Raw genomic sequence first — 16,708 nt, 5'->3', positions numbered from 1 at the left:
GAGCAGAACTACAGTTGGTGGCGAGAAAAGGCTTCAATGTCGATAGAAAATAAGCTCCATTATTGAGCTTGAAAGTGCTTGTTCTCCTTGCATATCCTCCACAGTTTGAAAGAGGACAAAAGGACCATCAGAAAGTAAGAGACTGAGATGCAGCGATAGATTAAATCGGATGTGTTCATGACTTGACTACAAGTCTGTTGATTAAGATGAACTTTTTCTCAACACTGAATAAATAAAAGTGCTCAACTTGCAGTCTTTTTTTGTTCTGTCTGTTTTGGTATGTTATTAAGCATTTTGTGGACAGTGTTTGTTCCCTGTCCACCTCTTCACCGATTTCTATCTACAAACAATGCCTGTAGTTACAGATTTGATATTGTTCTGAATTTAAGATGTGCTGTTCACCTGTATCTGACCTGAATCATTACACATAAGGATTGATTTTAATAGAAAATATGCAGTTATGTTATAACAGCAGCACTGTTTATAGTAACACTAATGATTTTCCTTAAGATTTGTACATAAAAATATAATGATAAAAGAGCTGATTTTAGGAGTATGGGCTTATGTAACATATAAAGTTGGATCACTGAGTGTTTGAGGACAAATATTCCTTCATCAACTTACGAAAGAGAACATTTTCTCACACATTTACTTATTTATTTGTCTGTGAGTATAGTTTGATAAATAAATGATTCAAGTCTTGTTTAGTAACTGTATAGTGCTCATGTACAATAATACATTGTGATTGCTAATGTAAAAGTGCGTTCTAATTTTTTTCTGTAACTTCTGTGCTGCCTTTCTTTGCCCTGCCCAATTATAGATATACAGTAGATTTAGACATAGATGTAGATATAGATATACATATAGTCATATGACCTTAGGACCTCTCACCTTAATTCAATGTGTTCTGCCCCTGCAGGTCAGTAGCAGAGGCCACAGAAGTCAACCTAAACATGCGCGTGGGCTTGCATACAGGTCGGGTGCTGTGTGGAGTGCTGGGCCTCAGGAAATGGCAATATGATGTGTGGTCAAATGATGTGACCCTGGCCAATGTGATGGAGGCTGGAGGACTACCTGGGTCAGTACTGGACATTATGAATACCAGCTTCAACAACTATGGACAACCAATATTTCTTTTAATCAAGAGTCTCTCTTAATGCTAGGGCTTTTAAGATACTGGTAATTGTTTTAAGTAGAATCAGGAAACAAGGCAGTGGGAAAAGTGCACTCAACCACACAGCTGAATTTTCACCTATTTTTAAAAAAATACTATACCTGAGCCAAATGCTTCTTGCAACATTTTACAAAGAATAACTGATAAATCAGACATCAGTTTTGTCGTCCTCTCATGTTTGTAAAATCCCTTCAGGAGCAGGAGTTCAAATCTGATTTTGACAGTCTCCTGTAATGCTTGACTCTTGCACAGTTGACCCGCTTAGAACTACTTTTTGCATGTGCCAAATGCACCTAATGGCTGCAGCTGTAAGTGGTGGTAATGAGACCTGCTGTGTTGTGTGTTTTCTTTTCCCCATCTGGCCCTGTACTCCACAGAAAAGTCCACATCACCAGATCTACGCTGGAGTGCCTAAATGGAGACTATGAGGTGGAGCCTGGAAACGGACACGAAAGGAACACCTTCCTCCAAAAACATGAAATTGAAACTTTCTTTATAGTGCCATCTCACCGACGGAAGGTACTGTGTTTTAATTCTGTGCTGACGAACTTACATTCAATACAATGTATGAGGAAAATGATTCAGATGACAGCATCAGTTATATCTTCAGATAACAATCCCTATTAAACCTTGTCCTTCGGTGAACCTTTTAATACGTAGAAAGTGTACTGTACACATTAGCGAAGCTTCTACAGGTCATATGTTAATCCATATTAATGGACCTACGTGGTAAGTCAGACTAGCCTAGATTGAAAAAGCAGGCTTATCTTGACCAGACTTTACCTCTGTGCCAAGATCTATAGTAAGAACCATCCCTCAAGTAGAAATATAAAGCATTCAGCATCCTATAATGGAGCTCTCACACACATTTGTTGTTGAGATGATCGCACTTCCAGCCTGTAATGGATTGGACTGGGGCTATAAAGAGAGAGAGAAAAAACAGCCTGTGGCACCTATCATCTCAAATCTGCACAGTCCGCCAAACATACAGATATGTGTGTGGCGGTGTAAACACGCACATCTACAACAGATGTGCCACAAGCAGCTGGAGAGGGAATTTCAGTCTTGTTTCTGTACAGGCCTCCTCTCCTCTCCTCTCCTCTCCTCTCCTCTCCTCTCCTCTCCTCTCCTCTCCTCTCCTCTCCTCTCTTCTCCTCTCCTCACCCTTCTCTCTTCTCCTATCATCATTATTTCTTGCAGCAGGTTTCATGTTATGCAAGATAAGACTTGCACATAGGTTACATGGGTCCTCATGTGAACCTGTAACATCCCAGTTGCGTGTATTTTTCTTTGATATGCGAGAGACTTTGCTAATCCTCTTAATAGAGCTGATGGTTAGACTTCATCAAAGACACGGCTCAGAAAAAGATGTGCCCTGACTAAGCTGTGTTGGATAGGCTGCAACTCACTCTGCTATATAGTGCCTTTAATTACTCCTGCTTAGGGACACACAACTAACTTTGTGTGTTGAACAACAACGTATTTATTACTATTGACACATTTTATACTCTTGATCTTTATCCCTTTTTCTAAAATAGCTTCATGAAAGAGAAACGAGGGCAGTTCCTAAAGTCCAAAACCTACACCTAAGGGATTGACTGACCTACCTTATTTTAACTACTTTCTAGTGAAATTCCTGAGCCTGATAAAAATGATGTGTGTGTGTGTGTGAGCATGTGGTGCATTCTGTCCAGTACCTCTGCATGAATTACAGACCCTTACATAAGATGTATATTACTGTGTGTGGGGTATCATGACTTAATCCTTGTTCCCATTTCTTATCTGGTGACAGATATTCCCAGGATTGATTCTTTCGGATATAAAGCCCGCCAAAAAGATGAAGTTCAAAACTGTGTGCTACTTACTAGTGCAGCTTATGCACTGCAGGAAGATGTTCAAGGCTGAGATTCCCTTCTCCAATGTCATGAACTGCGAGGATGGTGATAAGGTATAAATTCTAAGTGTCTGTGTTCATGTTTCTGTGTTTGTTCGTGCTGTGATATGCAGTACAGTCTGTAAGTCTAGAACTCCCTCATTTGTGAAAATATTTAGTGAACCCCTGTTTGAATTACCTGGATTCCTCCATTATATCCCTCCTAAAATGTGGCCAGATCTCTTCTTTTAAGTCATAATATGAATCATTATTGTCTTTATTCTAGACATTGTATAAGAATTAACTGAATAGTTTGGAACCAAAATATGAATATTTAGTGGTGGAATCTTCTTTAGAAATAATATCTTTCAGGCAAATGTTTCCTGTAGAGCTGCACAGCCATTAAGAGGCCTTTTGGAACCATTTTTCTTTATGTTAAACATTTTTATGTCATTTATATTCTGTGGTTTTCTTGCAAGAAAGCCACACTTCAGGTCATGCTTCAACATTTAAATGAGCTAAACATCAGAGTAGAGTTATAGAACATCCAAGGGGTCTCTGGCAAACATTAGAGGAGCAACCATGTGTGTTTTCTCCCTGGTTCAGTGGGTTTTTTAATGTGAACTCATGGACATATTGTAGATATTAACATGTGCAAGAGATGCTCTCGTATCCATAGATGTTACTTTCATGTTCTTTGTCACCTCATTGGACATTGTACATTGTTCTCTTGCGGTAGACAGTCTAAAGTCTTATAGTGTTGTTTGATGATATGCAAGAGGTCCTCCTTTAATTGTACTCATTGAAACATAATTTTGATCTGGGTGTGTTTCCGTTCTACAGATCTTTGTTGTAGACTCTAAATTGTATCATTGTTGTGTTTTTAGAGAACAAGCGATATCCACCCACACCATATGTTATCATGTGCCATTCATAAGCAGTATACTATCCTAAAGGTTCACAGTACTTTCCTCTGCCTGCACTGAATGCCTAAACATTTTTTGTGTGTTATGTTGTAGGTAAATTTTGTTTGTATAAATTTTGTTTAATAACTCAGCTGAAGACCAAAACACAGTTTAGGAGAAAATAATTCAGGATTCCAGGTAACTCAAAAGGCTTCACAAACTTCTTCTTGCAACTGTACATCAGAGTCAGTAAAAAAAAATATATCATAAGGCAATACGAGAGGGAGTGATGGTGAGATGTGAGTGCACAATCCCGTCAGCTATAATGACCTCAGCATGCTGCTCCTGCCAGAGACCAACATACCAATTTACCCCCATATACTGACAGTAACACCGGCAGTCTGGCTAAATATCAAAGAATATATTTGACCTTGTGTGCCTAGAAAGAAATCCTGTAGTCTGGCAGCTGTAAAATTTTTGCACTAGCTGTTTTAATCCTGATTCGCGGGTGTGTTTGTGTGTGCTATGTATTTAACTCATTGCATTTATCTCATATCTCACAAGTGGGGACTTTCTACACCCCAAAATAGTCCCCACAAGTTAAATAATTTATTTTAGGGATACGACTTGGTTTAATGGTATAGGTTATGACAGACTTTTAAGGCAAAAGTTGGTTTGGTATGTAGCAATTTTGGTTAAAGGTCAGGGTAAATGAATTTATGTCAAGACACAAGTAGAGTAGTGCAGATTTGTGTGTGTGTGTGTGTGTGTTTGTGTGTGACCCCAGATTGTTTTGGATAGAATCACACTAAAAGGGTGTCATATTTATGTCAAGGATTTCAAACATTTGTTATGAAAGTTTGACTAAGCATCATCTTCCTGCTTTTATTATGTTGCCCTCAATCGTTGCATCCAGTAGATCTTTACCTCACACAACGTGATTGTGTCTCCCCTTATATCTATATTACCAGTAATAACAACACTCTCACTGCATAGACGGAAGGCAGATTAGTGTGAAACAGACAAATGGAAAAAGGAAAATGGGCGGCAGGTTAAGTCATACACACTTCTTGCACTGAATGATAATTTCACATTCAGACCACACACTCTTCAACTGTGTGAAATGGCATATGCATTCGAGGCACGAAGACGAGCAATATGAGGGACAGGGGATGAATGAATAGGATTTTTTGGTGCGGCAGACATGGCTGCATGATGTGTCCTGTGCTACATTGAGCACAATACAAAACATGAGAAAAGAAAGTGAAGGAGGTGCAAAAAGAAAGATGGAAAATATGGAGAAAAAGCAATAGAAAAGCAGGAAAGAATAGATGCAAACAGTAAAGGGAGGGAGGAAGGAAGAACCGACAGAACCAAGAAAGGAATGAAAATGGATGGAAGCAGAGGAGGAAAGAAAGAATAGATTATTATGTTATATAGGGTAGAAAAGCAACAAGAGAATAGATGGGAACAGGAAAGGAAAAAAGGAAGGAAGGAAGAATAGATGGAAGCAGGGAGGGAAAGAGTGAGAACAGAAAGAAGGCAAGGAAAAAAAAGAAGAAAGGCTGGACTGCAAGCAGGGAGGCAGAAAAGGTAGAAAGGAAAGAAAGATGTAAGGAAGAATAAGCGGAAGCGGGGAGGGAAAGAAGGAAGTAACGAAGAATAGACAGAATCAAGGAAGAACAGTGAGATGTTGGAGGAAAAAAGAAGAGAAAGAAAAGACAGAAGTAGCAAAAAGAGACAGAATCAAGGAGGGAAAAGAAGGACCTAAGAGATGAAGAATAGATAGATGCAAAGAAGGAAAGCAGGAAGTATGGGAGAATAGACAGAAGTCAGAGCACATTCATGTCATGTTATGAACTTATGAACACTCTGGTGGTCCTTGTCCACCCTTTATCCCCCCTACTGCGCCTCTGAGCTGTACAATTCATCCAACTTACTCACTTACACGTACTAACACCCACCTACACACACACACACACACACACACACACACACACACACACACACACAAACATGCACTCTTCCATGTTAACTCACTGGCTTTGCTCCAATGCCCAATGTTTTGCAAAGCTGCTCACTTTGGCTGCCGAAGATACTTCGACACAACGGGGGTGCATTTAGTAATGAAGTTAAGTGTGAAGGCAATGTCGTGATTTGAAAGTATAATCAGCTTCCCGTGTTTATTGTTGACTCTTATTCACCCTTTTTCCTAATATGACAATATTCCAATAGAGCAGAGAAGAAAGGGCAAGTTCTGCATTTTCAGTGAAGATTTCTCTTTTTGTAATCCCACCAGCGGAGAGCCATGCGGACGGCTCCGCAGAAGCTGAGGAACCGTCCCAACGCTAATCAAGCTAACTTGCTCCAGAGCAGCCCCAGAACCCGGGTCAACCGCTACATCGGCCGGCTGATCGAGGCCCGCCAGACAGAGTCCGACACCGCCGACCTCAACTTCCTCACACTCATGTATAAGTGCTCTGAGCGCGAGCAGAGGGTGAGGGAGGCTTTGGATTCATTGAGATGCTGCAAATGTCAAACTGTAATGCAATGAAGCCGCTGACTGAATATATTTGTTACTGTATGTTACTCACTCTTATGTGGTCTCTGGCTTCACATAGTACCACCAGCTTCCTGATGAGTACTTCACCAGTGCAGTGGTCCTTTCTCTGATCCTAGCTGCCTTGTTTGGCCTTGTCTATCTTCTCATCATACCACAGTATGTACAACAAGATGCCCTTATTGTCCCTTCCTTTCTCTTTTGCTTTTTTTTCTGTCTCCTTCTCTATGTTTATCTCGTAAATTGACTATTACTCACGTTTCTTACTAACCCCACTATCTTCCCCTCTTCTTTTTTTCCACTCAGGGGCACAGTGGTACTAGTCCTTCTCGTCTTCTGCATCTGTTTTTTAATAGCTTGTATCATGTATCTGCATATCACTAGAGTACAGGTAAATATAGTTGCTTTCTTATCCTTACCTGCATCTGCTTTTCTTCGTTTACTTTTCATTCACACATCAACTTTTGTATTCTCTGATCTGGTGCTTCACAGAGCTGGCAAGTTAAAGTTTCTTCATTATAATTCTTTTGCTATGATTTTTTTTATGCTGACCAAAGGGAAATATGTAAATGTATTTTTCATAAAGCCTTGTAATAGTGATTCAATATTCATTGGCTTCAAGATTACTTTCTAAGCCCCTATGTTGTATTCAAACTCAGATGGTAAGTCCAAGTCTATTAATTTCGGCTTTTGTTGAGGTTGATGGTTTCCCTCAAAGTTCCTGACTGCATCAGTTTTACTGTTTTTTTTTTTTTTTTACACTCTGTAGCTTATATACCGCAGGTTCTCCCTCTCTTTTTATTTCTGTTCTTCACTCACCGTACTTACCTCATGCTACCTCAATCTCCTTCTGCACAGTATTTAATATATATCATATATATCCTTTATTTAACCAGGTAAAAGTCTCATTGAGATTAAAATCTCTTTTTCAAGAGTGACCTGGCCAAAAGAGCAGCATAAACATTGTTACAACAATAAACACATACAATACAGACAAATACAACTAATATATGAAATGTTTGAATTCAAGACTTTTTTCCCTCATATTCTTACAGCTATGAACACTTTCTCCAGTTGTAATGTTGCTATGCTTGGCTATATATAGTGTTATATATGTACAGTATGGATTTATTTTTATATCATTTAATTTTCTCTCATACTCCAGTATCTGTCCTTCATTGTCTTCTTCCTCTCTTTTTTTGTCACTCAGTGTTTTCCAGGGTGCCTGACCATTCAGATTCGCACTGCTCTGTGTATCCTCATAGTGCTCTTAATCTACGCTGTGGCCCAGGCTTGCGTGGTAAGTGGGCAAAGTAACAGTAAAAATGTCACTCGCCACAGATGATCCAAACTTACTGGCCAACCAATCAAAAAAATATGTCACCTTGTTTTGAGCTGTAATTGTAGTTCCCTTTTGGTTTGATAAGGGTAGGTTTAAATGCTAGACTGCAGCGATGACATGAATTATTGTCACATGTTTTACAAATTTTGTTTGGGATGTGCTTGAGATGGTGGTTTAATAAATTAGTTAAATATTAAAATAACGTGTTGAGGTCCAACAGATAAACATGCAAAGTTTGAAACATAGTCCATCCCCAGTTTATTTGTGATGGACAAAAATTTAAAAACTGGTTATACTATGAAATATCCAGTGTTGATTAACTGACTGTGATTTGCCATTTAAATCAGGTAATGCCAGAATGCAAGAATGCCAATTGTAAATGAACTGTTCTCTACTTCACTGTCCTACAGTCTTTATAGTAATCTTTCTCTTTGCCTTTGACAGGTGGGCTGTATGCCCTGGTTGTGGGATAGTGCCAATACCAACAGCTCCATCGTCATTATTGATGTTGAGAGTGGCGCCAACCACACCATGGCGGAGCTGCCTTGTGATGGCGCCCGCTACGCCTTTCTGTCCTGCGTGGTTGGCACACTCACCCTGGCACTTTTCCTGCGCGTCTCCTGGCTGCCAAAGATGGCGCTAATGCTCATTCTGGGAGTGTTGTATGTCACTGTGTTGGAGCTCAGTGGCTTTCGCAAGACTACAGGGTGAGGTTCACAGCACAGCGTGACCATCAGATGCACACAGTCATGCAAATCACTTAAGCTTGTTTGCAGGTTTTATTTCTGTCATTTCCTGAAGTTAGATGACAACAACGCACACATCCTATCAGAAGATCCTCCAGATCTTGTGACGATTTTTGTGTCATTCAAGTATCGGAAGCGGTGATTGGCTGTGAATGTCAAGCAACAGTTTCGTGTTTGTTTGTTCCAGAGAAGCAACAGATACGCAGGAGTTAGGAGAGTACATTTACAGTACATGTGCTGAGATGTATGTGTGTGGAGTCTTTGCTTGTCTTCAGCCCACACACTCTTTCATTTTCCACCCTTTGAAGCAGCACATGTGCTCATTAGTTCCAAATCAGAAGCCTGAAAGGATGATGTGGGCTGGATGATGGGAGAGCGTTAGCTGTTTCACCCCAGCATCGAGAGACCTGACCAATTTTATTGGAGCTCAGATCATAAATATGCAACTCAAAAATGATTATGATGAATTTGTCATAGCTATTAAAGATCTCTTTTGAAAAACTAATTTTGTTTATATCCACTTTCACATCCGTAGATGATGAATATTCTATTATTCAAATCCTCAACCATATGTAAAGCTCTTGCATTTGTAAGTTTTCTTAAATTTAATGCTATCATTTGATGTTGGCCCTCAAAAAAATCCACATTTTCATTATTTCACACATATAACTTTACGCATGATTGCTCTTGACACTGTGGGGGGTCTGTTCAACCCTCCTGTGTAGTTTTCTGTGTGGTCCGGTCCAGTGCTGACTTGTGTGTTGGTCTCTTCCACAGTGGGGGGTCCTTCCACATCCGGGGCTATGAGCCCATCCTGTCTCTGTTGCTCTTTGTCAGTGCCCTGGCCCTCCACTCCAGGCAACTTGACCTCAAACTACGCTTGGACTTCCTATGGGCTGTGCAGGTCAGGAAGCGTGCTTCTGTATGTGTCCATGCATGTGATAGAGGCTGTGGATTAAATCTCATTATCATAATATAAGTTTTCATAGACGTGTACTGTAGAAATGCTGCCATTTGGGGATTGTTATGTGTAAACTATTGGGTTATGTGTGTAGGATTTATATTTATAGGCTGCCAGCTGTCTGTTCTTTGGCAAAAAGGAGGATAAGAAGCTTGTTTTGGCTTGGTTTCATTTGGCATCAGAAGTGTAAAAAGGGACTTTTTTGCATAGTGGGAAGCAAAAGCTGAATTTAAACTATTTAACCATTTAACTAGCAGCATTAGCCATTTCATGTACCCAACTCCATTCAAAATCCAACTATGAGACATATAGCAGCAGGCTCATAAGGTTTTTTACTGACCCCAGGTGGTGACGATATGGAACAAGCTGCAGTCTGTTTCTGTTTTTTTTAATGTGTGCTATATATATATATTCTGTCAGGCGGAAGAGGAAAGGGATGGTATGGAAAAAGTCAAACTGGACAACAGAAGGATTCTCTTCAATCTTCTGCCCGCACATGTGGCCCAACACTTCCTAATGTCAAACCCCAGGAACATGGTGAGCCTCGCTAATAGACAGGCAGACAGACAGAAAGACAAACAGGTAGATAAAGAGACAGAAGAAAACAAATGAATGACTTCACGTGACATCAGAGAAGATATTTTATACTGTATTCTTTCTTCTTCCATAAGGATCTGTACTATCAGTCCTACGCACAAGTAGGCGTCCTGTTTGCCTCCATCCCAAACTTCAACGACTTCTACATCGAACTGGACGGCAACAACATGGGAGTAGAGTGCCTGAGACTGCTGAATGAGATTATTGCTGACTTTGATGAGGTGAGATGCTGATTGTGTTTTTCTTGACCTTGAACTTACAGTTCTGGGAGTTTGGAGTTTGAAATGTAGCTTTGTGTGTGTTTTTTTAACATATGTTTTTCAGCTCATGGATAAGGAGTGCTACAGAGACATAGAGAAAATCAAAACCATTGGCAGTACATACATGGCAGCTGTGGGCCTGGTCCCCACCATTGGTACCAAGGTGGCCTATTATTTTGTATTTGGTGTGGATTTAATACATTATAATTAACCAAATTATGAGGGAAAAAATCATGAATCAATACTCCCTTCCTTTTTGTTTCTCTTTTTAGGCCAAAAAATCAGTTTATGACCATCTGAGCACGATAGCAGACTACGCCATTGAGATGTTTGATGTTTTGGATGAAATCAACTATCAGTCGTACAATGAGTTTGTCTTGAGAGTGGGTACGTCTGCCCTTGTATTCAGATGTTACAAAAAAAAAAAACATCAAAATGTGACTACATTAAATATAATCTCAACATTTTCCTGTGCTTGCTCAGGGATCAATGTGGGTCCAGTGGTTGCAGGGGTGATTGGGGCCCGGCGGCCTCAGTATGACATTTGGGGGAACACGGTCAATGTGGCCAGTCGGATGGACAGCACTGGAGTACCGGGAAAGATACAGGTATCCAAAGCCCTTTCAATCACCAATTCTATTTAACAATGATTGTATTACAGGGAAAGTTTGGTTTACAGATGTGGGGTTTGTAGGAAAAACATATGATTAAAACACTAACTCACAGTTGTAACAGGGAAATTCATACATCATAAAAACACTAAACTTATTACATTCACTGCGCATGCCTGATTAGACCAATATCAGGAGATAAGGAATCAATATCTAGATAAAATGCAATAAAAGGTGTGAAATAGAAAAGGTTTTCTACAAGGTTAAAATATGGTATTTAAGGTAAAAATAAAGCCCACTGTTATTAATCTAGGGCCTCTAATGTGGCTGCCAGGAGCTATCAGCTCAAAGTACCTTCTGTAGAGGTGACCAGGCTGGTCATAAATTGAATTGGGCTTTTTAAACACAGGAACCAAAGAGATTTCAATTCACTGGGGCTGGCTCACACCAATAACCAATCACCATGCTGCCTTTTGACAGTATCCTCTTTACCTTTGCATCAGTAAAAGCACTATAGCCAAATTTCCCATTAATCTATCTACATTGGTACATGTAAAGGAGTTTATCCTGATATTTGATAAATATCAAACTGGCAAATTGACAATAGGTGGCTGGAACAAGAACCAGAACCTTGAAGTTCATTTTGATACAAAGAAAGGTAACCAGGGGTTTCATTCTGAAGCATGTTGTTTACATTTTGTCCCCTTTTCCTCAAATTTGTATGTGTATAAAACATACATACAGTAGATGCTCAGTAGTGTCATGATGACAGCATGTTTCTCTTTTTATTAGCAATGAATATTACACATTGTGTGTTTTATTTTCATAGTGGACCGAACTTGGTTTAACCCCAAAAAAGGAACTGGCTGTTTTCCTATATTAATTTATTTGAATGTACATATGTTTATTTTCCCTGTCTCTATAATTCAGGTGACCGAAGAGGTTTATCGCCTACTGAATACTAACTATGACCTGGTGTGCCGCGGTAAAGTCAGTGTCAAGGGTAAAGGTGAGATGCTGACCTACTTCCTGGAAGGGAAGGTTCAGGACTTGGGCAGTGTAACCACTTCTTCAGTGATGCGTTCTGCCAGCCTGGCACGTCGGATCCACTCCTGTGGCAAGACGAGCGTCCCAACCAATCTGGGAAGCGTCTCCTCCGCTGCCAGCCTGACTGCTCATGCCAGCATGGGCAGCAACATTCAGATGAACACTGCCAACAGCAGCAACAGCCAAGCAACATGCCTGCCCCCTTCCTGCGTGCCCGCAGTGGGTGAGGAGGACGAGGAGGATATAAAGGTGACTGAGATTGAGATCGAGCCTGTGAAAGCTGTTGCGGATGTAGCGGTGTAGAAAGAAACACAAGACTGTAAACTTGCACAGAAAAATTAAAGAAAACCCTGGTTGAAGGCCTAGAAAAGACAGGGCTATCCGGGTATTTCCTACACATCCTGAGCCACTGGCACAACACAGATTAAGCTCATTCAGGATATGAGTCATCACATGGTGATACAGACAATCATACTTGCTTTTATGGAATTTGAACAGCTTGCCACTTTTTGGAGATGAACATAAAATTGTGGAAAGAAGAAGACAGGTACCCGGAATCTAAAATACTCTTTTAACATCTCTTTACCAGATGATTAGATTTGTGGTGTTCCTGGGTTCCCTCAGATCCAGGTATAATGTGCATATTCGTTTTACATGTACAGTACATATTCCACGTACAAGGGGATACTGTATGTGTGCATTGATACTGAGAAAAAAGACTGATCTTGCTATTTGCTTTTGCACTGTCTTTCTGATTATGCCAAGGATACATTGCATTATTTACAGTGTAAAATTGTGTTTCTTTTTAGTGTATGTAAGCATGCATGTGTGTACTTGTGAGTGTGTATGCATGTGTGATTAATTCTGAATTGTAACGAAACAGCACAAAAATACTTTTTTATACTCAGAGCTCACTGGATGAAGAGACATATTCACAGTTAATAGTGCATGACTTCTTAAGAGTTGACAGCCATAGTAACTCCTGTTGAATGAGAACCAAAGTAATGAGCTTTCCATAGATCTTCAGTTGTATTGCCTCACCATACAAGAGAGAATATATGTGGCACATGTGACTCTTTCAGACATCATTAGAAGATCTAAAATGTGTCTTTTTTTTAAACCCTGAAGAGACAAAATATGGTTTCAAAAAGGTATTTTGACCCTTACCTGATGTTCTTACATTGCCCTGATTCACAATGGTGTCATGTGATGTAAGTAAACACACAGGCAGGGGTGGCTTTGATATATGGGAAGGCAGTGGGAAAGACAGAGGAAGGTGTGTGCATGTAATTCCACTGAATTGGACGTGTGCTTCTATGGAAACTAGTTAATGCCAAAACTGGACCAGTCAAAAAGCACCACGGACAAATACATCACATAGAGGGCCGATACACCCGCATGCACACACACATAGGCATTCATCCACACAAAAGAGAGCACAGTACTTAAGCACATGCAGTAAGCACACAACTTCTACAAATGCACAAAGGTGTAACCTAGTGCTTTACCCTTGGCCTCTGCAAAAGCATCCATGTACATTCATACATTTCCAAGTGGCCACAGAAACTTTGGTGCAGCATCTGGCTACTGACGTCCTTCAGGCATACATTACTATACTCCAGCTTTTAGCTATTTTTAAGCAATGTTTTGAGTTTTCCTCAGAGAGTTTTAGCTTTAGCACGTCTCTCAGATGCAGTCTCCGAAACGCAAGGCGCTTCAGATTATCTTTATAGCCTATATCTTTATCAGCATGTAGAACTTTCACTTGATCTGCAAATGTGTAAATACATCATGTTTCAAGTTTTTGCCTTACTCAATAAGCTTACAGTGATTGCAACCTGCCTTTTTAGATATATTCACTTTGATATGCAGATCATACTTTTTGTAAATAGCCAAAAGCTGTAAACTATGTTGTATCTTGTACAGTGTAAAGTTGGGTTATTGAATATTTTGTAATAAAGACAATATTGGTGTATAAAATATCAAATGGGTACAGCTATGAATGTCAATAATACTTCATATTTTTGGCTACCAAGAGATAAAACAAGTAGGAGTATGGGAAAGCAGCTGGAAGTGTGAATCAGGACTTTTTGGTGATTTGTAGTACAAAATGAGGATTTCCAATGGACCACAATATTTACAAGCCACAAACATAGCACCAGATAACAAAAATAACTTTTTATGAACAATTTTTCCTGTTATTTCCAGTCTATAAAATGTCATTTCTTATACCTCAAGTTTATGACTTAAATTAACAGCTTTCACTTGACACAGCTAAATATGACAAGGTTTATTATGCCAATCAATGTCTTACTACAGTCCACAGCCAGATGGATGTCACTATGTCTCAAACACTGAGCAAGGGCCAAAATTGTTTTCCCAGCATATAGAGTTTGTCTGGGGGTTCACTAAGTGTAACAGTTAAGTCAACAAATGTCCTGGCTTGCTCAACTCTTTTCCCAGGCGAACAAACTGTATTGGAATTATTTTTGCTTGGGGATTAAATATAACACCCCTGATTCAAGAACTTGGTCAGTTATTAATAACTTAGAATTAATGTAAAGTTTATGCATCCTGAGAAAAAATTTCCTTTACAGAAAAAAAACAAATGCGCAGCTGTAATCAACGTCATGATCAAGTCCCCTGATTCCGACCTAAAGTTGGCATTAAGCAATAAAGGGAATCCAAGGTAAACGATGGTTCACAAACAACACTCCCCCTGGTGTCATCAGGGCTAAAAAGGGTCAAGATTAAATTAGGTTGTGGCATTAAAAAAAAAAGTACATTCACATCAGGTTAGATTTCAACAACCAAGAAAACAATAGAATGTTTTGGTAATCCTTTATTTTAACAGATGGGTAAATTTAAACTAATTCGCTAGAAAGTCTTCTGGAAGTCCAGTTGTGTTGAGTTTATGAGCAGTTTCAGAGGAATCTCTTTGAAAAAACTGCTGAAATTCACCCAAGTAAATAATTGTTCATTACTCACTTATTAGCTTGAAACTTCATTCATCATATGTGTTGATATGTATATTTGATTGTAGATTTCACATCACAGCTGACCTTAAAACACTCTATAGGTTACACTAGTTAACTGAAATGTATTAATGAGAAGTGTACCAAATTTGTCTCTCTTTTTTCTACCAAATGACATTGTTCTTTTTTTTAATTAGAAAATGATTAGATTTCAAATAATATAAAGTAAAGGTTTAGTATTTTGAGCTGTTTTTAAATAGATATTTATTTCAATTCAGATTTGATTTTGATGAACTTTATTTTTCTTTATTTTTTCACTTGTTGTGGACTTATAAGACATCCACTTCCACCTGTCATCTGCCTGTAGTTAAGCTTTCACACCTGAGTTGAATAATCAACTAATGAAGAGCAACACTCACACAAGACACTGCAGGATCTATACATATCAGGAAAGCTCAGTCATCAACTTAAATGGATATTCACCAGCAAAATGTAAGTTTGAATTCACTTTTTTTGCTAGTAGAGGCTGTCTTAATATGTAAAATAAGTTTTGAGCCTGTTTTGTTAGTTCTGCTCTGTATTTGAAAATGACATGAATGTAAATGATGGAACAGAGGCCGCGCCTGGAGCCCATCCAGGAAGAGTCAGAACAGGAAGATGAAACTGAAGGAAGTAGAACAGGAGAAGACAAGGGGGAGGAGGAGGATTCTCAAGTTCAAGTAGGCATGGAGACAGAAGATGAGAGCGAAGAAGATGAGGATGATGATGCACCGCTGAGGGCCCTGAGACCGAGGCGACTGTCTCGTTCTTTAAGCCATGAGAGTTTTCCTCAAATGCAATCTACCAACAATAACCCAGAAGAAATGGAGAACATCTCTGTGTCAGATCTGAGCACATTTGCAATGGTTCTGAGTGATGAAGCTACCCCACCTGGGAAGCCGAGGTTAGAATTTAAGAAGAGGTCCAGTAGCGGGGAGCTGAGAATAAAGGTGAGTATTTTCTCTCATTTCATACCACAATGTAAGATTTGACAGCACAAAGCTCAAATGGGGAAAAAGGTGATGCTCTTTTGTTTTAAGGTCTCCAAAATCAGACGGCAAAACCACAAACCACCACCTCAACAGTCAGTGCAGAAGAAGACAAAAAACAGCAAAAGAAACAAGAAGCTGTCTCAGGTTGTGAGTGACCATTTTAAGAAATAAATGTGTTCATTTTTAAAAAAGTAGGATTATACAGTAATACAGTTTTGTCCCTCTCACCGCTGTCCCCAAACATAATTCCAAGGATGAGCCTTTTCCTGAGTGGCTGGTGGAACTGATGGTCAACATTGAAGAGGCAACAACACACCAGCTGGTGGTCGAGTAACACTCGTCACAAACCTCACATGGTGAACTTGTTGGTCATTGCACACCAGGCAATGACCTAGTTGATGAATAGTGAATGTAAAACAAACTTACATGCCATATTAAGGGTTGGCACTGCCAGAGACTGAAGTCCATGTGCAATGTGAAAGTTTCCTTTTCGTCATTATCACGGAATAAACAAAAAGAATGAGTTCATCAGGGTGCACTCAGAAAAAAATGTACAGAACAATGTGCATGTTTGTTGTAATTATTATATTCAATAAATTATTTTTTTCTTTTTCTTTTTTTTTTAG

The 16,708-nt window shown here is 39.4% G+C and overlaps 2 protein-coding genes across 4 annotated transcripts in view; both read left to right on the top strand.

Annotated features, from left to right (window-relative positions):
* The window catches only part of LOC121909064 (adenylate cyclase type 1-like), a 37,477-nt gene extending 23,419 nt beyond the window's left edge, over window positions 1-14,058 (top strand). Inside the window, exons 6-20 of one of the 3 annotated variants that reach the window (XM_042429440.1) lie at window positions 920-1,078; window positions 1,552-1,693; window positions 2,967-3,122; window positions 6,252-6,449; window positions 6,574-6,671; window positions 6,819-6,903; window positions 7,723-7,812; window positions 8,299-8,561; window positions 9,378-9,504; window positions 9,982-10,098; window positions 10,233-10,379; window positions 10,483-10,581; window positions 10,691-10,805; window positions 10,902-11,026; window positions 11,960-14,058. In XM_042429440.1, coding sequence (XP_042285374.1) covers window positions 920-1,078; window positions 1,552-1,693; window positions 2,967-3,122; window positions 6,252-6,449; window positions 6,574-6,671; window positions 6,819-6,903; window positions 7,723-7,812; window positions 8,299-8,561; window positions 9,378-9,504; window positions 9,982-10,098; window positions 10,233-10,379; window positions 10,483-10,581; window positions 10,691-10,805; window positions 10,902-11,026; window positions 11,960-12,379 — 2,341 coding nt within the window. In that variant the 3' untranslated portion in view covers window positions 12,380-14,058. Of the gene's footprint in view, window positions 1-919; window positions 1,079-1,551; window positions 1,694-2,966; window positions 3,123-6,251; window positions 6,450-6,573; window positions 6,672-6,818; window positions 6,904-7,722; window positions 7,813-8,298; window positions 8,562-9,377; window positions 9,505-9,981; window positions 10,144-10,232; window positions 10,380-10,482; window positions 10,582-10,690; window positions 10,806-10,901; window positions 11,027-11,959 lie in introns of those variants that run through there. The other 2 variants (XM_042429439.1, XR_006099362.1) reach the window with 2 other exon arrangements.
* A 1,367-nt stretch (window positions 14,059-15,425) lies between these two features.
* On the top strand, window positions 15,426-16,664 carry LOC121909066 (mitotic apparatus protein p62-like). Its single transcript, XM_042429442.1, has 4 exons — window positions 15,426-15,543; window positions 15,666-16,040; window positions 16,131-16,229; window positions 16,336-16,664. Exons 1-4 carry the CDS (start codon window positions 15,523-15,525, stop codon window positions 16,414-16,416), a joined length of 576 nt encoding a protein of 191 aa, XP_042285376.1. The 5' UTR covers window positions 15,426-15,522; the 3' UTR covers window positions 16,417-16,664.
* Window positions 16,665-16,708: the final 44 nt, after the last annotated feature.

Source organism: Thunnus maccoyii, chromosome 12 (assembly GCF_910596095.1).
Source record: "Thunnus maccoyii chromosome 12, fThuMac1.1, whole genome shotgun sequence".
Taxonomy (NCBI): Eukaryota; Metazoa; Chordata; class Actinopteri; order Scombriformes; family Scombridae; genus Thunnus; species Thunnus maccoyii.
This window is presented reverse-complemented; position numbering and strand designations above follow the sequence as displayed.

Coding starts and splice junctions, on each gene's coding strand:
- LOC121909066 (XM_042429442.1), top strand. CDS start 15,523: ATGGATATTCACCAGCAAAAT. Junction 15,544..15,665: donor TGGATATTCACCAGCAAAAT/GTAAGTTTGAAT, acceptor ATGATGGAACAG/AGGCCGCGCCTGGAGCCCAT. Junction 16,041..16,130: donor GCGGGGAGCTGAGAATAAAG/GTGAGTATTTTC, acceptor TTTTGTTTTAAG/GTCTCCAAAATCAGACGGCA.